The 23,712-nt window shown below is 50.3% G+C and overlaps 1 protein-coding gene across 4 annotated transcripts in view; it reads right to left on the bottom strand.

Moving 5' to 3' along the window:
* Nucleotides 1–23,712, bottom strand: part of Zfhx3 (zinc finger homeobox 3) — a 255,000-nt gene that overhangs the window by 154,033 nt on the left and 77,255 nt on the right. For 2 of the 4 annotated variants that reach the window (XM_087594610.1, NM_001427481.2), the window contains 2 exon segments: nt 9,545–12,306; nt 3,851–4,347 (listed from right to left, as the gene is read on the bottom strand). In XM_087594610.1, coding sequence (XP_087450736.1) covers nt 3,851–4,347; nt 9,545–12,260 — 3,213 coding nt within the window. In that variant the 5' untranslated portion in view covers nt 12,261–12,306. 4 annotated transcript variants of the gene reach the window in all.

Raw genomic sequence — 23,712 nt, 5'->3', positions numbered from 1 at the left:
TAAAATTCATCCCTCGAGCTGAGATGATTCAATGAGTAGAGGTGGTTGACACCAAGCCTGCCAACCTAAAATTGATTCCTGGGACACATACGGTGGAAGAAGAGATTGAACAACACTCAAACAGTACACACAAACACATACACATGCATACACTCACACACCAATAAGTGTTTTAAATTAAAAAAAAAAAACACAAAATAAGCAGAATAGACAATTCTAAGGGAAAAAATATGTTTGTTTGTTTTTTTTTTCAGATGAGCCTGACCTCTGTGTCGTTCCACATTTTAGAAAGGCCGGTCCTAACACAGCACAGCTACAGGCTGCCTGTCCACTTTCTGAAACCATGGGACCCAGACGGTTCGTCCTTGGGGATTTTTCCCCCCGATTCTAGAATATCTGTGCTTCTTTATGACCTATCATTAGATCGGGACTGAGATCTAAACACAGATTCATTAGATACACTGCCTGAGGGAACCCGGTGCCATTTTGACAGCATGCAAATGCTTTGGCTCAACTCGGTTTGGGGATTTTCAGATTAGGGTTGCTCCATCTACGTCAATCCCCATGACATCAGGGAGGTGACAGGTCCAGTATGAGATCACAGTGACAAAACCTGCCTGCGCTTCCTGATACCCCGATCTGTCTCCTCCAACACACAGGGAAGACGGGAAGAAGAAAAGGCTTGGCTTGAAGGAGGAGCACAGGAGAAGCGCTGTGAGGCCAGACTGCAGGCCGTACTCCCGTGGACCCGGCAAAGGACAGCTACCTTCTGTGGCTAGGAATGTAGCTTAGTTGACGGAGTGTTTGCCTAGAGCGATGTCCAGTATCCAGTCCCTCATGAAACTGTGTGTGAAGATGCACACTGGTAACTAACGTGTGCAAGTGGGGAGGTGGAGGGAGGAAGACCAGAAGTCTAAGATCATCCTCAACTACTTGGTGAGTTTAGGACCCTTCTGAGACACACGGCATCCTGTCTCAAAAAGCAAACCGCAAAGTTAAAAAAAAAAAAGGCAAAAACAAAACAAAACCAACCTTCGAGTTTGCCCTGGCTGGTCATGAACAATTTTCCAGGAAGTGGGACAGAGTGAGAGGGGTGGTGGCGGGGCAGGATGGGGGGGGGAGCTGGGCAGGCTAAGTGCTCTCCCTAGGTCAGCGGCTTCTGGAGCAGTTTCTCTAGCAGACAGTAAAGAACTCGATTACATCCAGTTAACTGTGCTCTAAACTGATTATGCGTGTGCCGGGCTAATGGATTACATAAGCAAGAGGGGAAAATAACATGCAGTCAATCTCCATTACTACGGGCCACACCAGGGCCCAACCACCTCCAAACCCCACCCGAATCCAGGCACTGAGGACAAAGCCCAGGAGAGGGAGACCCCTCCCTGGCAAGAAGTTTATCTCAGTCACAGGGAGGGAACAAAAGGGCTTGGAGCGAGCTCTGGATTCATCCAAAGGTGGGTGGGAGAGCTTCCTGCCTCCCAAAAGGGCCTCAGCAGAAGGGCACTCACTCCCCAAGGACTACTAAGACCAAACTATAAAGACCTTTGCTTCCTGACCCTGGGGGCAGGTATACTGAGGGGCTGGTCTCTCCAGGGATTCGACAGCAAAATAGCTGCGACTCCCAACTGGCGAGCCTCTGCCTCAGTATTTAGTGCTCTTCTACTTGTGGCATAGGCTCTGATCACTCCGCCTTGAGTAAACAAACAAACAAAACAAACCAACCAACAAAATAAATAAGGTAAGTAAGGCCCCGTCATGTAAGTGACCAGTGCTGATAGAGCAGAAAACGTTTCCTTCACACCTGACCTTGGAAAAGGCCTCATCTGACTTCCTGGGTGCGATCCACAGGCATGATTTGGGGATAGGTGGGTGGGGTGAGTCCTCAGTATAAACCCTGTTTCCAGAGCCTTCAGAAGCAAAGCCAAGTGCCCTGGACCACATGGAAGATACGGCCTGAGGACTTAGTGGTCACTGTGTGCTCTTAAGAATCTAAGGAGTGAGCCATTTCCTCAGCTAGAAGAGGCCAGCTTCAGTTCATGCCTATAGGACCCTTCATCAGGGTGACACATGACCTTCAGTGGCCAGCAGGATTCTCTTGTGCAAACTTAACTGCCAGGTTCTTCAGAAATGCTGATTTCCTCTGGCTTTTTCCCACCTGGCTGTCTTGGCCATGTCAGCGCCACCCTATGGCCAGTCGTACCTGCAACGGAACCTGACTGGAGAGAGAGTTCTTTCTAGCAGGACACAAAATCAAGCTGGTCCAGCGAGGAATTTGTATGCACAGAATGGAGGATCTGGCTTACTCAGTATCCAAGCCAACCCTAGACTGCTATACCTGGTGCCAGCCGTCACTTCTAGAACACTCTATCCCTACTACCTTTCTCTAAAATTGTTCCTTAAACAAGGTGCTCCCCGAGGCTGTGCAAAGGCAAGAGGAATCGGAAGCATCAACCGAGCAAAGACCAGTGAGAGCCATGGATCCCGGGTCTCCCTCATGTGGGGGTCTCCACAGACAATCACGAGAGGGTCATGGGAGACTCTGCCGGCTCAGAGCCCAGAGTCGGCGGGAACTGACCATTTGCTAGCCCAGAAGTGAGAAACCGCTGGAAGTGAAGAGAAGAGGGCTAAGGATGGAACTGAAGAGGACGGAGGGGAAAAGAGGGAGTGGAGGGTGTGTGGAAGGAGGCTGAGGAGATTTATGACGATTTGCACCTGATTGTTCATACTAAAGCCATTATGGGATGATTAGAGGGAAAGGTGAGGCTTTAAGTCCAGCGAAAATCAATAGGAATGTCTGGAGCAATCCTGCCGTGCAAGTAAAAGGACTATTTACAGGATCCGCGGCCCCTCCTCCTCCCTGACGGTCAGCGAGAGACTGGGGGGCTGGGGGAGAGAAGGGAAGGGTGAGACTGAGGGGCTCGGGGAGGAAAGGGGAGGGGAAGGGGAGGGGAAGAGAGGGGAAGGGGAGGGGAAGGAGAGGGGAAGAGGGAAGGGGAGGGGAAGGGAAGGGAAGGGGAGGGGAGGGGAAGGAGAGGGGAAGAGGGAAGGGGAAGGGAAGGGGAAGGGGAGGGGAGGGGGAGGGGAGGGGGAGGGGAAGAAGGAAGGAAAGAGGCTAAAAGAGAGGAAGCAGAGAACGTGGATGTGAAATGCAGAAATGGGAAAAGGATCAACAGGGAGCTCCTCCCCTTGAGCTGTTCTTTTCCATAGCATTTACTGCCTCCTTCCACCAGGAAATTTCCCCATGGGGTCTGCAACTCATCCTGTCCCTAAAGACTGAAAACACTGTGAGGGGCAGGGATCTGGGTGTGAGCGCAGACGTGTGTGTCTGTCTGTATAAACATGTGTACATGTATCCATGTGTGTGTGCATATACACATATGTATGTGTGTGTGTACACGTGTCTGTGTGCACATACTTCCAGAACAATGGCCAGGATACAGAAGGTGTTTAGTGTACAGCGAGATGGATAAACAGAACGGACGCATGAATGCCGCACTCTGGAGCACAGAAGGGGGTTAGAAATAAAAGATAAACTAATGGGTAGAAAGGGACCCTGGTCTGCAGCAGCTGAGGGAGACTCGACAGACTACAGCAGAGACCAGCACCAAAGAAGAGAGCACCACAGCACTGGGCTGCTGGAAACTGGTCTGCCCCCCCCCCCCGAAATGAGACACCCCAACCCTTCAGCCACCAAAGGAAGCCATCGACACATCCTGGGCTTCACTGGGCATTGGATGCAAAACCTTTAGAGTTAGTTTGCCCTGCTTTTCAAGTCCCCGGCTGCCCACCTCCAAGCAGCCAATCCACTCTGTGGAGAGCCCGTCCCTGGGTCTCGAGAAGTCGACCTCACCTTATACAACTTCAGGCTGGCCTCGTGCCTGGAGTTGACCGTGTGCAGCCGCAGCTTCTCCAGACTATTGGTGTAGTAGTCGCAAGCGTTGCACTTAAGGTGCACAGGGTTGCCGATGGCCACGCACTTGAGCCTCCACTCGTTGGCCTTGCCACCCTCCTTGATGTGGGCCACCAGCTGGTACTTCTGCACGTGCTTGTCCGTCTTGCAGTGCAGCTGGAAGTTGGCCTTGAGCTGCGTGTTGTAGCGGCAGAGCTTGCACTGGTAAGAGTCCCCCATCACGGCCTTCCACTCGTCCTCTGAGAGGCTGCGCTCCACGTTCATGTGCAGCCCCAGCATGTCCAGGTTGTCCGTCGTGAACTTGTTGCAGACCGCGCACTGAAAGAGCTTCAGCGATGGGTCGTTGGTCTGGATGAAGCTCTCGCCCAGGTTCATCAGCTCCTCCGACACCAGCTGTCCGCCCCCGAGCCGCATGTCTAGGGGGATCTCACCGCCCACTGTAGGGAAGGTAGAGGAAGACAGTCAGAGGTCAGCCTCGCAGCCGCGGTACAGAAAACGAACCCTGCAAGGTGCTATTGGCGGGACAACAAAATCCCCCTGCTGCTTGCATAGTCTGTGGTTTGCGGAAGGCCCTGAGCCTTCTCTATTCTGAAAAAGAACATCGAGATGAATTTATAGACCGTGATCCCCTGAACAATTTCAATCTGCCCCCTCTCTCTGGATCCAAGAAAAATGCTAAGTCCCCATCAGCCTTTGTGTGCAACAGGATCTGAATGTCCAGACCCCACCCTACCCGCCCCCTGCTGCCAGAATTGGAGATGAACAGAGAAGTCTATAATACCAGGCCTCTAGCAGGAACCAAGAGTGGGCCCACTATTCTTCTACAGCATCACCAAGGAGCAAGACTTCCTGCCATTGAGGTGGGGGGGGGGGGGGGGAGCCGCGCTTGCTGTCCACACAGCGAGAAACTGAATTTTTCATTGCCATTAATATTAATGTAGATGGCCACAGAGCTGCACGGCTAACTGCACAGATTTCAGTAATGAGCCCTCTGCCCTTCCCAAGGCCCCTCCTGTCAGTAGCCTACCTGTCCATCAGAGCTACCTAACCTACCTTTTACCCTTTCTAGAATGATCTTCCTTTTCCAGGTCCCTGAATCACATGGAATAACGGGTCACAGCTAGCTATACACAAGGCTGCATAGAAGCCGCCTCCCTACCAGGGTGGGAGCACTCTAGGGCAGGAGTCCAGCCTTCCTCTGAATGGCCCAGTCGTGTGAGGGCCTACCCAGTGTACACGTGAGCAAATGTTTTGTGCAACAGACAAGGGTCACAGCCACAGGTCCTGTCACCTTCAGGAGGTGAAGCCAGACAGGCAGCTGCAGCCAAGGGGTCAGCTGGTGCTCCCTAAGGTCTGATAAAAGACCGCCATCCCTTCCCTCTGAACCCCAACCCGTTTTCAGTCCATCGCTGCCCTGAAGAAACCCAGAGAAAGGCTCACCTTCGCTGGTGGTGAACTAACATGACAAGCTCTTACATACACCTCGATTTTGAAAGCCTTGGAGAGAGCCGACCCCCCCTCCACCACCTACACGGTGTACAGCCCTCAGAAGGCTGAGCGTCACCTTCTGGTTCCTACCTTTCCTTAGAACACATGCACACGGGCTACGAGGTCTGCCCCCATCCTCCACCCTCCAATTGATATTTAAAGTTGACCTTTTATATGTGGTTTGACTGAGCTTGTTTTTTTTTTTTTAATTTTTAATAACTGATTAGAATCCCAAGTTAGTGGCTCATCAAAAAAAAAATGATGAAGATGACAGGGGTGGAGACGGGAGAGGGGGAGGGAGGAAGGGGGGGAGAGAGAGAGAGAGAGAGAGAGAGAGAGAGAGAGAAATGGGGGGAGTTTGTATCGACTACAAAAGAAGAGTTCAGTATGGTCGCTACTAAGCTACATTCGAAGTCTTCAGACAATGTGAGAAAACAGAAGTCTTTCACACGTGTATTCCAGAAGGTGCTGGAGGCTTTCCACCTCCAGGCTCTCTTACCGTGTCCCCTAGTAAGAGGAGCCATAACCACGACTTTCTTTTTAGGGTAAGAGGGAAAAATAAGAAAGGGAAAAGAAAGAAGAGAGGGAGAAAAAAGAAACAAAAACAATCCCATCCTTCATAGGGACCAACGCAGACAATATCCACAAAACTACTCAGTGCTCGGTCAAAGGGAAAACTGCCCAGAGAGGCGAGACAAGGAGCAAATGTATATTGTTTCTGATGTGAACCATGTGAAGCATCAAATCTTCCCCAACTCTTCAAACACAGCCTCAGTGCATCTATATACCGCTCTACAGAGAAGATCGGCTGTTGCTTGCTGGATGCCTGGATGAGCATTAGAAGCCCTCGGAAGGAGAGATTTAAGACCTTTCCCATCCCTGGTTCACAGGCCCAGTGGCGAGCGCTGGGCAGAATCGGGGTGACAGAGGGCACAGCAGAACTCCTGCCAAGACTCCACATTGGAGATAGGCCAAGGCGTTAGAATCCTGCAAGTCCACACAGTCAATTCAACTCCAGTGAATTAGATGACCCTCACTTGATCCGCAGGCATTTGGGAGCCTGTCTTGAGTAAGACGGAGGCAGGCCATGCCTCTTGAGCCCTATGTGCGCCTTGGGAAAGACCATGTACCAGTGACAGAGACTCAACTAACTTGGACTTCACAGCTTGGCACAGGAGTCCACTCAGAAGCACGACCTCAAGAGGCATGAATTAAAGGGCACATCCAAAAGGCAAAGGAAGAAGGCAGGTGGCTTCCTAAACCCCAAGCAAGTGCTCTGTTACCAGCAAGATGCCTGGTTACTTGGGAAGCACAAAAGAGACCCGGTGAGCCACTCCTTGATTCTGTGCTAGACCTGAGAGTCTACAGGGATGCTTGGGAGGGAGGTTCATATGGCTTAATATCCTGTCTACAAATGGTGGCAAACCCATTTTTAAGTCAGACCAGACCAAGGGGTGTAACCGCCTCCTCTACATCCTCAAGAACAGAAGCAGATCCAGAGCAAGCATCTGGCCACTAAAGAGAAGGTTCTGTCGGAGAAAGCATGGGTAACCTGGTAAGTAAGAGTGAATTTCACAGAAGCCCTTTCTGCCCCACAGCAGAACCCAATCATATCTAATACCCTAGAGCCACCTCACCGATGGCCTGACCACAGCGCGGCAGGTGCCACTGAAACTTTTCTACTTGCCTATCTTCTTCCTTCTGTGGAGGCCACACCACTTCCTTTGTGAATCTTCTGAACACATCACCTCATCCCCACACCTACTCGGCCTTGCAACACAGAACAACTGTGAGTCTCCTCACCAGGACGGGACCTCATAGCCACAGAAAGGGCAGGGTGCCTCTGAAGACCCACCTCTTCCAACCATGGTGCTCAGAACTCAAGAGGCCTTCCTGACTGAGGCGGGCAAGATCCTCAGAAGGGACAGCTCTACTCTTAGGACATAAAGTGGCTCTTTTCTGTGGGTCTGAAGACAAGGACTGTCCCTTTGCTTCTTTTGTATTTGGCAACTGCGGTGACCCCCTGGGACTTACAGACACTAGGTAGAAAATAGAAAATAAACTAAAAGATGTCCCCAATTGAGGGATTCAAGGAGAAGTCACTCACTTTCAAGGGAACCAGAGACCCTGATTTGTCAGTATGAGTTCATCCCGTTTCTATGTTTCTGTGGTATAAGGGCTACACCCAGTTCCTTCTGAAGATTTGTCTAGTCTACCAAAACATTATTGTCTCAAAGATGGGAAAACTGATTCCTGTTGGAGAGAGGGGGAGGGATGAAGAAGAAGAAGAGGAAGAGGAGGAGGAAGAAGAAGAAGAAGAAGAGGAGGAGGAAGAGGAGGAGGAGAGAGGGAAAGGAGGACATATGGGCTTCAAGGCACTAGGACACAGCACCCACCCTTCCCAGGGTGCACGGGTTCACTCTGGGGACAAAACAGAACAAGGGATTCTTGTGCCCTTGTGGTTGACCAGTCGGTCATTTGGTCATAAAAGATCAACAGGTTAATATTTCAAAATAGAAAACAAGGTTCAAATGTCATGAATTCAAAGGGAAGCAGAGGGCAGGGAGAATGAGATGGATGCTGGGAAACAGCTCCCTTGCAACAGGATACAAAATAAAGAGAGCCGAGTACTGGTGAAATCTGGCCTCCTGGTGCTTGCTTAACCCACACCCAAATCAAGGTATGCACTTGCTTTGTTGCTAAGAACACTATTCATTCCCATGCCAATCATAGGATGCTGCTAACTAACGTTCTCTCTACGGATCCCAGAAGGCCTAGACAGTAGAGTCAGGGAATGGAAGTTAGGTTGGGACCCACTTCATGAGGACAAAAGGGACCTGACCATCATACTAACCTTCAAACAGTGTATTTTCCTGGTCAAAACACTGGTCATGACCCACAGCCCTCAGCACCCAGATCCCACACACTCTTGGTTCTACTATATATGTGTCAAGCTTATCAGTAAGAATTGGCACTGTGGTTTGAAAAAAAAAAGTCCCCAAAGGCCTATGTGTTAAAGACTTGGTCCCCAGCCTGTGTCACTATGGGAAGGTGGTAAACCAGAGATGGGACCCAGTTGTGAATCTTCTAGTCATATGGGACCCTGGCCCCTCCCTCTCCTTTTCAGATCAATCGATCAATGCCCCCCCTCCAAGTATTCCCACTATGATACAAGATCTTGCCACAGGGCCCGGAGCAATAGGACTAACTGACCAAAGACTAAAACCCCCAAAACCATGAGACAAAACTATTTCCCTTTACATACCCATCACCTCAAACACTTGTCACAGTGGCAGAAAGCTGACCTTTAAAACCCTGCAGGTAGGTCACCCAGCTTCTCTAAGATACTGTTTCTCCTGGCAACCCCCACTAAGCTAGTATCCAACTGCTATTGAAACTTAAGCTTTCTTTGATGGACAATATTACAATTTATTCAGTTCTTCATTGATCACAATACTCATGACAGTGTCCCCAGGGCAATTTAATTCCTAATTAATTCCCAACTACACTAATCAACAACTCATCCGAAATAAGAAAGTATAAGAATGTATCTCTTTCATCAAGATCCTCGAAAATACACAAGAGAATTCAGGGAATCCCCCTGGGTAGTTCCCAGCTCGGCACAGAACCAACCTTTGGGTGTTTCAATAAGGTTTGTTACAGCTTCCAATTGCTCCAACTGAAACCATGATTGTCGCTGTTTAAATTATTGAGGATGGTCCCAGCTATAGTTTCCTGTAAGTTTCGATAAATATTTAATGGAACCCAAGAGTTTTGAGTGATTGTGGCAATTTTTCAAATTGAGGAAGAGAAGAGAGAAAGACTGTAAACAGAAAAAGAAGGTTGACCACAAGCCAAAAAAACTGGAGGCAACATTTGAGTTTTAATCCTGGCCCTACGTAGCCAGACTACAATTATGGTTCTGTCCGACCCATAAAATCTTCCATATGTACACATGCGGCGTGGGGAGAAACCCTGGAGGGAAAACTCTGGATAGTCAGACATTTCCATTTAAAAAAAATTGAGATAAAAAAAAATCAAAACCAATTCACACACAGGTCTACCCCAACCAATTCTACATGCTTGGCCCCTGGGAAACTCCTATGGTGAAAACACACAAGCCCGAAGGGAAGGGGTTAGCCTCACCTAGAGCAGGCGTCATGGCGGCCATGGGCCCTGTAGGATCCAGCTGGAATCCACTCATCATGAACTGGGCATCTGAAGCGGTATTGTCCATCTTCAGGTTGGGCAGGTTCATGTTCTGGGCCAGGTAGTACTGGTAGAGCTCGGCCTCGGCGGGCGAGGGTAGGCTGCCGAGGCCCAGGTGGCGGTTGTGCTGGATCTGTGTCATGTTCTGTTGAAGCAGCATCATGTTGTGCATGTGTTTCTCACTGGTCATGTGAATGCGGAGGTTCCTGGCCACGTTGGTCTCGTAATCACACACCTCACACCGCCACGTGGGTTTGGTTTTTGGTTTGGTGGGTGAGGGGGCACCGCAGGAGCTCCCAATGTTGGCTGCGGCCGCAGCTGCGGCCGCGGCGGCTGCTGCGGCCCCGGCGCTGTGGCTGAAGACCTGCTCGCCCCCTCCGTTCTGCAGGTTCTGCATGTTGTTGAGATGTTTGTCAGACTGCATATGAATACTGAGGTTGCCTTTGGTAGTTGTGGAGTAGTTACACACCTCACAGCGGAAAGGCTTGTAACCACACGTGTAGCTCTCGCCTCGTGCCAACCGCGGGTGGGGCTGCCCGCTTTTGCAGTAGACGCAGGAGCCCCCGGGCTCCGGGTGCTTCTCCTTCATGTGTGCCTCCAGTGTCTGCTGGTACTTGTAGTGCCAGTTGCACTTGGGGCACTTGAGCGTCTTACACGAGTTACGAGAATGCATCATGGTCATGTGGCCACCCAGCGAGCGTGAGGAGCCCAGGACCGTGTCACATTTGGGGCATTCCACACCGCTACCTGAGGGGCACTCCCCGACCCCAAGCTCGCAGAGGGAGCCAGCGTGCTGGTGATGAGGGGCAAAGCCCCCATCGTCGCCCTCTGTGCTTTCATTTGGTTCTGGTGCTGTGGCACTGTCTTTATTGGCACTTTCGTCAGCGAAGTCCAGCCTCCTGCCCTCTGCCACGTTGGCCCTGACGCCCTCACTGTTAAAGCTTAAACGACTCCTCCGGTTCGCACCATCAAAGACAACAAAGTTAGAAGCAGAGTTAGAAGTAGTAGAAGCTGTGCCCCTCGACAGGGTCTGGAGCACATTAGGCATTAAGGGGGAGTTAGAAATGCTTTGGTTTGAGAGAGCAAGGTCCTTTTTGCTGCCACCACCTGCCGTGGCCCCAGACTCCTCGGGGGGCCTGTCCTCCAGTTCCTCCTCCAGCTCATTTGGAAAGAGTCCTTTGCAGCCCTCGTCTTCCTCTTCCTCTTCTTCTTCCTCCTCTTCCTCCTCCTCCGCCTCTTCCTCCTCCTCTTCCTCCTCTTCCGCCTCCTCTTCCTCAGCTGGCTCTACTTTCTCGGAGAAGCAGTCCTGATCCCCCACTTCTCGCTTATCTCCTTCAGCTGCCCCAGAGTCCTTGCCCTCTGAGGATTTGGTAGGACTAGAAGCCAGAGGCCCCAGGGGGACTGAGGTAATGGGGGTCTTCAGGACCGAGCTGGTGAGCCCGCCAAGGTTCAAGAGGGTGCTGGGGGTCAAGAGGCCAGCCTGGGGCTGCTCAGGGCCAGCAGCAGCTCCAGCTGGGAGGGCCTCCTCCCCGTCCATGCAAATGCCACTAAATTTACCATAAAAACTGTGTCCGGGGCCTATGAGGTTAGCTGTGGAAACTAAAGGGTGTTGAAAGTTTTTGTTTTTTGGTTCCAGAAAACTTACAAGGGGTTCCTTGTCTTTGCCAATCCCTTGGATGATAGCGGAGGTGTTCTTATTGCTAAGAAGTTTCCGCTCCTCTTCACTCAGGGTCATTCGATGGTCGTGCACCGCGTGGGTCACAAATGAACGGACATACCCAAAGGAGAGTTTGCACAAGAAACACATCAGAATGGGTTTCCTCTTGCCGTAGAGCACAAAGCCATCGAATTTGGACAGGTCCACATTGTTGGGGACATCTTTGGATACGCAGGAGCTTTTGGCAGAACCATCACTGTTCAGGTAATCCTTGTTGCTTTTGTGTCGCACGTCAAAAACGCGGAAGCTGTGCAGGACAGGGCTGAGCCCCGCCAGGGCTGAGGTATTCGGGAAGGCCTGGTCTGAGCCCTCAAACCATTTCCCGAAGGATGAGGCTATGTGGAAAGTGTTGATGATCTGCGGGTACACGGGTGCAGCACACGAAGGGTCCCCTTGTTTACCCCCCACCCCGGGGAGAGAGTTCAGGAAGAGCGAGGGGACGCCCCCGCTTCCACTGCTGCTGCCGCACGCGGCCCCGCTCTGGGCCAGCTGGCTCAAGCTCTCAACAATGTATGCGGAGCCATCTGGCTGGTAGACGATTTCCCCGGCCAGGTTCTCCACATCGCTCTCCTCCTCGCCCTCCTCGCTGGTGTCGCTGGCGCTCTCCTCTCGCAGGGCCGGCGGGGGATGCGTGCCAGGGCAGTGGTGCTCCATGTAGGTCTGGAGGCTGGAAAAGGAGGCTGAGCACTCGTTGCAGCTGACCTCCTTGCTGGCGGGCTCGGCGGGCGGCCCAGCGGAGGTGCTGCTGTCCGCCAGGCGCTCATTGAAGGGGGCCCTCAGGCTGTCCAGGGGCCCATGGCTCTCGCCTGTGGGTTGCTCCATGCTACTGGGTTTGTCGGGGAGGTGGGTGCTGTTGAGTTCAGTCCATTGCCGGTGCTGAGGGATCCCGCACCCATTGTCCTTCCCCGAGACGACGGGCGAGTCACAGCCTTCCATGGTAAGGCCTGCGTGGAGCTTTCATTGCACCCAGTACGGATCGGACCTGAAGGGCGGAGGCAAGGGCCGGGGAGGAGGGAGAGAGGGGAAAGAGAGAAAGAAAGGAAAGAGGTTAGGAGGGCCGAGGCTAAAGTCCCCCTGCATGGGGTGCTATAAGAAGCTTCTGTCCACACCCACAACTCAAAAAGCTTGCAGGGCAGAGGGCAGACTGGGGGACATGGCCCTGCACAGTGCAGTACAGAGAGGGCAAGCAGCAGGCACCATGGACGACACAGCCCGGTCCATGCAGTGAGGGAGAAATGGGGAAGTGGTCAGGGATATGCCCTTTAGACTAAACGCTGTCACTGTACAGCTAAACCCATTGGAATCTCCACTCGGTGCCATCAGGGCTTCGAGACAGGCGGGGCAGGGAGCCTCAGTGGAAGAGGCTTGTCATCATTCCAGTATCCAGTGAGGTCACAGAAAGGGCCCTTGGCGCATACAGATAACTTACATGAAGTCATCTGTACCTGATTGATCACACCGGGAAGGGGTGGGGGTGGGGGGGACACCAGTGAGGATGAGGGGAAGAAAGAGACTGGCAGGCTGAGACGTGCCCAGTGATGTAGAGAAATCAGAGGTACTTTTCAATGACTGAGTGTCAGGTTTGGTAAGTTCAAAGGTCTTCGGGGTCAGAGGGCAAAGGTAAAGTGTTAGGTACATCCTGAAAAGGGCCCAAGGGGGGCCAATGGCCAGATTCCTCCCCTTCCGGCCTCGGAAACATCAGAAGTCACATTTCCCAAGCAGTGAACCTTACAGGGTAAATCTCAATAGAGTCCGGTGCCACGACTCTGACCATCAAACTCAAGAGAAGACGCCCCAAATTCCCACCTCCTTCCTCCCAAACCAGAAACGCTTCCTTGTCTGGAGCTCAGCACACTTCACACTGAAACTAGGAAAGCAGCATGGATGAGACTGGCCAGACTTTGAATGGGCCAATGCCTCCTTGGGGAGCAATACCTCAGCTCGTCTGCAGGGAGCCCGTTCGCCGTGTGCCACGCATGGGGCCGTTTTCCCCTGCAGAGGCAGAGCCGGCAGCTGGGCTTAGCAGGGCCCGCTTCCACAGCTGACTCTTAGTTATTGGTTGCTACCCCAGCAGCTGTCCTTCAGCCCTAGGGCTTTTCCGTTTCCGACTCCGGAGTGCTACTGAGCTGAACTTGCCCTCTGAGAACTCACATCCCCGGGGAAGGTAGCAACAGATCACAGGGCTGCCCGGCTCCTGCAACACCACCGCAGGGGCGGTTATCGCCTTGCTGCCATTCTCCTACAGGTGGCTCGGCACCTCTCCGAGTCCAGTCTTTTACCCTCGGACCCCAAGCCATCTGTCCCGGGCTCTGCCATCTAGCTCATTCATAAGCAGCAGACAAAGCTCTTGGCTGGGTTTCATCTCCCTCCATCTCCTGCCAACCCTGTCTTTTTGCATTTCCTCCAGGCTTGACTGCATAGTGAGCCAACAGCTCCCCCTCGGGAAAAGAAGGAGAAGGCAGGCTTGCAGGAGCCTCCAAAGAAATCGCTTTTCTGAAGGACGTGCCATGATTGGCTTACGACTCGCAACCTACGCACTTGTCTGATCAACTGATAACCTCGGTCTCTGCGATGGTAAAAGTTCTGTGTGCCTCAGAAAAGACGTGCTCGTTTGAAACAAATCGTCACGCTAAACCAACCCCAGTGGCAAAGGAAACAGGACTTCCCATAAGGCTTAGCTGGGATCTAGGTGAGAATCTGGGGAGGCTCTTCCTAAGGACGTCCCCTGATTGGCTAGATGACACTTGATTGACAGTTCAAGCCCAAAAGGATGGCGGGTCTGAAGGGGCGGGAGGGTTAACAGCCCGATTGTAAAATCAATGTCATAAATGCTTGGTAAGTTACAGGAACATGCGGGAAGGGGAGGCCACGATTGATAAAGGAGAACAGCTTTGATGCTGCACCAGGGACTTGTTTATTGACAGCAAAGCCAATCTCCTCTCCAGCCTGGGCTGGGCCAGAGAAACCTGCTAGCATTTACCAATTAATTGGTGGGCTTTGCTTGCCGGGCTCTCTTCCTCCTCCTCCATGAACTGGCCAGCTAAGGGGCTGAGACTTTAAAAACAGGCAATGACAATGACAACAACAGCAGCAACAGCAGCAGCAGCAGCAACAACAACAACCGAAACAATATCCCCTTTAATTTGTTCTCTACTCCCAAGCAGGTGACTAATTCTGAAAGACAGAGAGCTGGGGGCACAGGGTCTGGGGAGTGAATCTCAGGGAGGTCCATAAGGACACAGGTGGGAAAGAGAACCCGGTTTCCAGACCCAGGCTGCCTGCGTTAGGCCTTCTCCTCCATGCACACTGACCACTGACTGACCGCAAGCCAAACCTTTTGAGGAGCCCCATGAATAGCACTGTTCTGAGAGATGCAGGCTCCTAGTTCACACCCCACGCCAAACTGTCAGGTCCACGTCATCCCTGGGAACCTGAACTAAAGCTTGAGACGCAGTTTCGCAGCGTCTCCGTCACCACGTCTGTGCCTGGTTTCCATATTGCCAGGTAAGGGGGTGGAGGGCAGAAAGGCCGGCTGCACGCCTCAGCCTCAGTCCCTAGCAGATGCGGGAAGAAGGAATAGACAGGGGAAGGGGGTGGGGGTGCGCTGACGTGAAACAATCTCTTCATCCTGCCCAGTCTGGCAGCTCATGGGCCTCGGGGCATCCACTGCTCTCCCACCCAGTGTGCTTGCTCTGTTTATCAGCCAGTCAATAAGAAAAAGGTAGTTCTTACTTAAGGAGCCAGAAGTCAACTCCGCAGGTCGATCAGCACTCTGTCTGTAAACATGGTTTCCCGTAAAATCAATGCTCTTCAGTTACAGAGGGCGGCCTGGGAACCAAGTGGGTCCCCACACTTTCACGGGAAGCCCTGCCACTCAGCATTCACAAATCTCTCCTCAGCCCCCTGGCCCACCCCTCAAGCCCTGACCCCATCCCACGGGCACTCCAGTCGGGCTCACCCGGAACTCTCAACCCTCGCTGTGGGCCAATTCTTCTTCCCCTGGCCGCTCCCCCAGGTTCCCCTTTAAATGGCCTCAATACTACACTCAGTGCTATTTGTTCAGGAATTCAGTTCAGATTTTATAAAGCACATCTTTCCAAGGACAAAATTCGAGGGTAGACACGGAAGGGATCCAGCAAGCCATCTGTACACACACACACACTGTTGCTCATTCCTTTGCTCTGCTTAGAGCATTTAAGTCAGCCATTTGAGAAGCACCTTAAGAATCCCCCAATACAAAGAGGGAGAGGGGCGTGTGTGTGTGTGTGTGTGTGTGTGTGTGTGTGTGTGTGTGTGTGTATTGCAGTTCCCCATTTTAAAGCCCACTGCCGGTTTTGGAAATATCAACCTCTTTAAAAGATTGCTTCAGAAAGATAAAATGTTACCAGGTCCACCACACTCATCTTGGCAACTATCTCCCTCTTTAAACTGAAAGGGTGTTTGTTGTAAGGAAAGTTCTGCCTTCTTCCATGAAGGAGAAGGGGGAGGTGGGGAGAGAGGAGTGAAACGCCACAGTTCTGGTAGGCTGAGTAAGGGTGTGAGGTTCTACGGAAGGGGAGGGGGCTCCTGCGGCTGCTTCAGCTCCCAGCGAATTAAACATGAACAGTCACACTGTGTAATTTTAAATTGTTAATTAGCACAGGGTTAATTAGGCGGTCCTTTCACAAGGGGCTGTTTGGCAGAAAACCAAGAAGGGAAACAAAGGGGGGAAAGCAAGAAAAACAAAGAGAATAGAGACAGCAAAAGAAACTGTTGCCTCTGTGGATAACCTGCAGGGCATCACCAGAGAAGTCGGCAGCAGGCAAAGATGGCTGGTCCTCTGGGGACTCCTTGCCCTGCCCTAGGGAAAAATGTAAGGATCACCCTTCTCCCGGGACCCGGGCCCTGCACAGTACAGTACAGGCTGCCAACCTGTTCTGACTTAGCAATTTCTCCACTCTGGAAATTTATTCCAAGGAAACAACCCAAGAGATGTGTGGACATATGAAATTGTTCATAATGCGATTTATGAAAAAGAGAGAGATGGAAATAATCGGGCAAAAACAGAGGCTAAAGAAATTACAGTTCATGGAATTCAACATGTTACAAGGCTGGTGACGGTAAAGAAACCATGTGCAAGCATTGGAAGCGGATCAGCGACAAAGTGAGTAACGTGCGCACTGCTGAACATCAAGCCATCATCATATATTTCTAAGAAAAATTGTAGGACGGTAGATTTGAGAAGGTGAGGGGTTATAGGTGACTTCATTTCCTCCCAGAGCTTTCTCAAAGCCTTTATAACGGAGATCACCGCTTACTGAGTTAGGCGCAGAAGCAACACCAACAGAAACAAGCATAACCACTCTAGGGTGGGCGCTCTTCTTATGCCCATATTTCAGAGGTGGAAGATTGAGACCGCTTAAACAGCAAAGCCAGAGGGCCACTGTAGGACCTGTGTTCTTAGCCACTCTTTGATGCCTCTTGTCGAAGCATCCTGACAGCCAATGTTTGCGTTCGATCTTCCTGTACCCACAGATTGTTTCAAGATCAGAGACGGCTCAGACCTACCAATCCAAAAAGGACAACTTAAGGTGGCCCTCTTCGTTTATTCAAATAGCATCACAAATCTAGAAGAGACCACATGAATAGGGAAGCCACAGAAAGCCGTGGACGGTAGGTCCAATGTCCTGATTTCTTTTCAAGAAGGAAAGAGCGAAGAGACAGCCCAGTGGTTAAGAAAGCTTGCAGCTCTTGTAAGGACCCAAGCTGGGCTCACAATGCCCTTGTCAAGCAGCTCATGACTGCCTGTGAGCCCAGCTTCTACAGATCTGGCTCCTCTGGCTTCCTTGAGCATGTGAACTCATATACATGTAAAATTAAATGAAAAGAGAAGAGGAGAAACAAAAATAAATTAGGAGTGTTGGGTCCAGAGAGATGGCTCACTGGCTAAAAGCACTTGCTCTTCCCTCCCCAGAACCAAAGGTAGGAGGGCAAAACCAACTCCTAAAAGTTATCCTCTGACCTCACACACATGTGCACCACACTGCACTAATCCATTGTCACACACATGCCTGCATCACAAACATGCAGTAATAATAATAAACTTGGAAACTGAAAAAGGCATAATCTGAAAACTGTACGCCTGGAAATGCATTCGCGCACTCATGTACCCATTATTTAAAGTGAAGCTACTCTGTCCCATGCTAGGGGAAACTTATGTTCTCCAAAGGAGGGGACCCGAAAGAAGCATGGCATGTATAGTACAATGCCTTCCAAAGCCAGACAAGGGGAAGCATGATGTATGTGCACATCATTTTTGGAGGAAGTGGGGATGTCAAAGTTAAAAGAATGGGTTGGGTGTGGCGACACAGGCCTTTAATCCCAGCATTTGGTAAGCAGAGGCAGGCGGATCTCTATGAGTTCCAGGACAGCCTGGTCTACAAAGTGAGTCCGGGATAGCCAGGGATATTACACAGAGAAAAACCCTGTGTGATCTGATGTTGAAAACTCTCCCTAGGTTCAAACAGATTCTGCTGAGTGAGGAAAACCTCTCAGCAGAGGGGAGCTCCTCAGCAAACGGCCAGTGAGAACACACATAAAATAATCCAAGCATAGACTCGGAGAAATGCAGCTAAGAGTATTCAAGGAGGTACCCTGAAGCTTATCATTTGAGAGATCTTGTCCTTGAGATGGAAAAGTCTGCATGATTCCACAGCAGGTGGATACCATTACTTCCAGTCAGCATAGACGCTGAGGCATCCACTGACTGGCTGGATACCTGATGCTGTCTTGTCTCGAGTACACTCATTTAAATCAACAACTTGGGGAATGACAGCAAGAAGACACACACCACCATGCAGGGCAAAGAAAATTAACAGGAAAAATGAAAAAGTAGAATTGGGGTGGGAGTTGGGGGGTGGGGTGGGGGACTCTGACCATTTGGAACATGAGACCCAACTAACCAGATGAAACCGCTACAAGGTAAGTTTGAAGTTGGTCAAAGGCAGTGATTCAGGTCACCTGGATGCCGCCATTGAGTCTCTGTGGACCCGTGTGTCTCGGCGAACACAGGAGATCAGGCTCCACCCGACTCACTTCTGTAGCCTCGACAACCAAGATGTGATAGCTGATTAATAAAATAATGGATGAAAAAGAAAAGCAACCAAGGTGGTGAGATAAATTCTAACACTTAGCGAGAATGAAGGGCGACCATGACTCAACCTCTTCCCACACTAAGAGATGCTCGGCCAACAGAAAGGGAACGGTCTTTGGATAAGCGCTTAGGCTGAAGCAGGGAGAGCCTACGATGTGCTGGGAGCATCTCTCATTAACGAGCACCTTGAACTGACACAGTGACCTTGAGTGAGGTGGAGGGGCTCTTGTCAATCACACCTGGGATGACTGGAGCAAGAGAGTAAGAGCAAGGGACTGACACAGGATGCACAAAAAAAGAATTCACAACTCCATGCAAACAAAGAAACACACAGATGTGACTGCAAAGCTCTTCCTCGGGGTAGAAACCTAAGGAATGCATACATACACTGACAACAAGGAAAGCAAGACTGTCAGGTCCAGAAATCATCCTTCAGTGGTCATCGCCCTAATAATATCCCATCCACTCGTGCTTAAGGAAGAGCGTTCTTTAACATCTGAGTTCCCCTCGTAGCCTCTTACTACAGAAGAAAACGGTGACCTTCCTGTGGGGAGAGGCCGGGCAGATACCAGCTTAATCAAGTGACCAGCAGTGGGACAGACAGACATTGTGCAACTCCTGATGGGATACTCTGAGAGGAACACTGCACTGACTCCCTGCCAAAAGCATCATGTCTGGATCCAATCGACAAGGAAGACTGGGTGAACCCAGACTGAGGGAGATCTACAGGTCACCCTACGCTCTTCAGAAACACCAACGTCAGAACAGAAGGACGCATTGACAAGTGTCTCCGATTAAAGGTGACTTGGGAGATGAGACAGGCGAGTCTGGCAAACCTCTGTGGTTTTCTTTTCCCATAGAGAACGTAAGAGAGACAACTGGGAATTCTGGGTGCGGTCTGTGGATGGGTTAGTGGGAGCCTTCGCCTGGCACAGGCTTACACAGGATAAAGTCTGGTAGAAGACATGCGTGGACGCGGGAGGTGGGAGGCGTGGTGCCTCGATTCTCAACCAGCATAAGGAGCTAGGATGGTAAATCACACCTTCAATCCCAACACTGGGGAGGCAGAGGCAAGAAAGCTGTGAAAGGTTAAGTTTGAGGCCATCATGGGCTACCTTGCTATTTAAAAAGAAAAAAAACTAACGAGAAACATGTGCAAGTGTGTACTATGTATATGCACATGTATGTATAACACACATATATGTAGCGAGATGACTACAGATGATAGGAATCTCTTTAATGATTTATTTTTATTTTATGTGCACTGGTGTTCCGACTGCACGTATGTGTGTGAGAGGACGTCAGATCCCCGGAACTGGAGAACAGACAGCTGTGGGCTGCCCCATGAGAATGGAACCCAGGTTCTCCGGAAGAGCAATCAATGCTCTTTAACCATTGAACCACTGCTCCTGCCCACGAATGGTGATTCTCTCTGTTCTGTTTCTTTTATACCTACAATAATGTCAAAGGGAAACAGAACTATCTAGAACAGAGCCCTCCGAAAGCATGCATGCACTATAAAACCCACCCAGATGTGCGGGTCCTTATCTTTACGGGGAATTCCCTCTTGGCACAGCTTCGTGAGAGGGCAGAGGCTGCAAGGCTGGGCAAGAAGGTATGAGAAGAACAGAACGGACACCAGTCTTCCCTCCCTGCAGCTGAGGCTTCTGGGTAGAGCCCTCTGGTTAGAGAAGACAAATCAATAGACCATCTTAACTCGGGTAGGATCTCACATTAACAACAACAAAAACAACAACAACAACACACACACACGACCTAATAGATCACAACCTTTAGCTACATTTCTTACTTTAGTGAATAATAATAATAATAATAATAATAATAAGAAGAAGAAGAAGAAGAAGAAGAAGAAGAAGAAGAAGAAGAAGAAGAAGAAGAAGCAGCAGCAGCAGCAGCAGCAGCAGCAGAAGCCTCATCAAGAATTCTGGTAGCCTAATAAGTCCACACTAAAAACAAAAAAAAATTTAAGTACTAACATGGGGGGGGGGATAGCTCAATAGGTAAGGACCTATTTTGAACTCCCAGCCCCAACACTGGGCAGCTCATAGCTGACTGTAATTCCAGCTTGTGGGGTGGGGTGGGGTGGGATTTGATACCTGTGGCCTCTTCAGGAACATACTCCTGGCATAGGCCCACACACAGACACTTATACATAATTAAACATAAATCTAAAACAAAACACTAGAAATCTCATCCAAGGGGCAAAGAAGTAACGCCCAGATCTGCTTTTGCTTGGAGCCTGGGAAAGAACCGTTCTGTGCTTTACACAATAATAACTCCTGTCTGCTGCTAAAGGTAAAGTCAGGAGGTGCTTGCCAGAAACAAGGGAGGCTCGTGGGCTTAGCGATGATCTCCCAACAGCCTTCAGAAGGATTCTGCAAGTGTGACCAGGTAACACATACTTGCACAGATCCTTCAAAGAAACAGGGAGCCCACTGTCCAGAAGACCCCAAAATACAGTCTGAACACCGAGCTTCACGCTGGCGAGTAGTGTCCTTACTGCGTGCGGCATGAACATAAATGGACCCGGAAGTGAAAAGTGCTGACTCAGGAACACACAGGCACTGAGACATTCTGATTGCTGTGGGGTCTGGGGCAGGCACAGGGGAGTCATGAGATCTGAGACAGGGAGAGAGAGGTGTCAGAACCCAGTCTGTGCTGATGGTCCAGGGAACTTCATTGATGGGAAATGACAAGGGGGGGAGGGGTATTTCTATGACAAAAACATTTAATACTTACTATATTTGTAGCTACTTAAGAAAAAATAAAAAGTCAAGCCAGCTTTTATATTTTATAGTATTCTAAAGAGGGATTTGGGATTTTAGTCACCCCCTCAATAACTGTCTTGAGTCTTCGATCTTCCTTACCCACCCACTCTAAGGCTTGTAGACGCCTTCCCACCATATCCTTTGACACTGCTGTGCTGGCCTGAACATGATTTGATCTACATAAAGCAATGAGCACACACACTCTGCCTCAGAGATGAGAAGCCCCTCACTCTTCCTCAACCAGAGGAGGCACGTTTCCTGGCCGCCTCAGCCACCCTCCTCCTGGCCGTGTGCCGCCATCTTTGTCTATCCCTGGGTATCTTCTCAGTTCTCTTCCCCCAGACGAGCTAAAACCAACACTTAACTGCTTCCTTTGGTAGCATCCAGAGCTTTTTTCTATCTCTTCCCAAGTCCTCCTCAAAGACCCCTTTTCTGCTTCCTTCCTCCTTGCTACAGGGGTGCTGAGTGCAAGCCAGGAGATGGCATGTAAACAGGTCATCTAGCCCAGTCCAGTTTCAACCGGGCACCTCAGGACGTTCATTTACTTTAAATAACTTCTCCTGATTAAAGTAGTGTGAGTTCAGTGTGTATAGGTGTGTGTATGTAAAGAAGCTGAGGGGCTGGAGAGAGGGCTCAGAGGTTAAGGGCACTGACTGCTCTTCCGGAGGTCCTGAGTTCAATTCCCAGCAACCACATGGTGGCTCACAACCATCTGTAATGGGATCTGATGCCCTCTTCTGGTGTGTCTGAAGACAGCGATGGTGTACTCATATACAATAAATAAATAAATAAATAAATAAATAAATAAATAAATAAATAAATAAATAAGCAAGCAAGCAAGCAAATAAACAAAATAAAATAAAAGTTGATATCCACAAAGAGGCCTTCAAGCTAAAGTAAAAATCACTTGTGATTCCACCAGCCGGACGACTTGAGAACACAGAGAGGCAGGCAGTTTCCCATGCCCCTCTCTGTGTGTATCTATAGTTACGGGTTTTCTCTATCAACCTCAGATGCCCTGTTCCTTATAAGGGGAAGGGTTTCTCTTAACTTAATTTAGCATGCAGTTTTCCCATGACATCAAATGTTCTTCCTAAGTTAGCACTCGCAGCTCCAGAGATGCTGCATCTACAGATATGACATAATTATACCAAATACTACCACATTTAAACAGACAGCTAAATGATCCCCAATATTTCACTGTCATAAATGCCCATGAATCTTTGTGTGCATAAGAGAAGCCATACGCAGGGTTGGGGATTTAGCTCAGTGGTAGAGCACTTGCCTAGCAAGCGCAAGGCCCTGGGTTTGGTCCCCAGCTCCAAAAAAAAAAAAAAAAAAAGAAAGAAAGAAAGAAAGAAAAGGAAGAGAAGCCATACACAGAAGCAACTGCTGTGCTGGGAGTCCACCCCATAGGACTAAGCGGTTCTAAGCGCCTTAGTAACTACGTCTATTCACTAGATCCTTGCAAGAACCCATTCTGCAGCTGAGGAGAGAGAGGCTTTGTAAGGCTGAAGACGAGCTGTAGGGTGGTCTAAATCAGCCTTTGACACCACAGTAGCGTCTCTTACTACAAACCTTGCACTTCCCCATGGGACTCTGACTCTACCTCCCTAGCACACACTTCCTAAGGAGGAAGATGGCTGGCCCCAAAGAGAGGACTAGTCGAGACTCTGGTGTGTGTGCTGGCCTGTCTTCCAACAAAGTTCTTCCAAGGCCCCCAGCCACGGTCCCTGTGCATCCAGTTTTCCTACACCATCAATAGCGACATTGCTCCTTTTCTGGAAAGATTGACTACATCTGCAGCTATCGGTGAGGTACATCGTCCTTTGCCCTAGTGACCAATCCAAAGGTTTCACACAACTCTATTGTCGGTCCCTCCCGATGTCCCATGAACAGCTGGACTTGAGTCCCACCTACTCACACCGAGGATCAGGCAACGCTCTTTGGATCACAACACTCACAACAGTGGCTGCTGCCACTGCTCCACTTCCTCCGAAGCTGTCTGCCTGGTCTCTAGTGGACTCCCCCTCCCTTAAGTGATGACAGAGGACACCAGACCACTGTGTTCCAGAACCAACTGTGGGACTCAATGAAACTGCAAAGATGTCAGGCCTCACGTCACGCCACCCCCCCGCCACCCCCCCCCGAGAAGAATCATCAGTCCACACTAAAAGAAAACAAAACAAAAAATTGGTCCCTCTGCTGGTGAGGGTCAAGCATCCCCTCAAGTGAGCAAGGGGACAGCTCTGTCTCTAGGCTTCCACCCCTCTCCGTCCTAGGTTACCCATGCCAGCCCCGCCTTGGGTCAAGGGCTGTCACTCTTTTATTTTGTCCTCTACCATCTCCCCTGCACTGGGAACTGCTCACCACCGCACCCTTAAATCATCTCACTTCACTTCTCTGATGCGCTCTCCTGGCTCTCCTCCCACTCTGATCTCCACATCACCTGCCCTCTTCCCATTCC

This window comes from Rattus norvegicus, chromosome 19 (assembly GCF_021556685.1).
Source record: "Rattus norvegicus strain SHRSP/BbbUtx chromosome 19, alternate assembly SHRSP_T2T, whole genome shotgun sequence".
NCBI classification, from domain to species: domain Eukaryota; kingdom Metazoa; phylum Chordata; class Mammalia; order Rodentia; family Muridae; genus Rattus; species Rattus norvegicus.
Note: the sequence above shows the minus strand (reverse complement) of the source record. Positions and strands in the feature narration are given on the sequence as shown.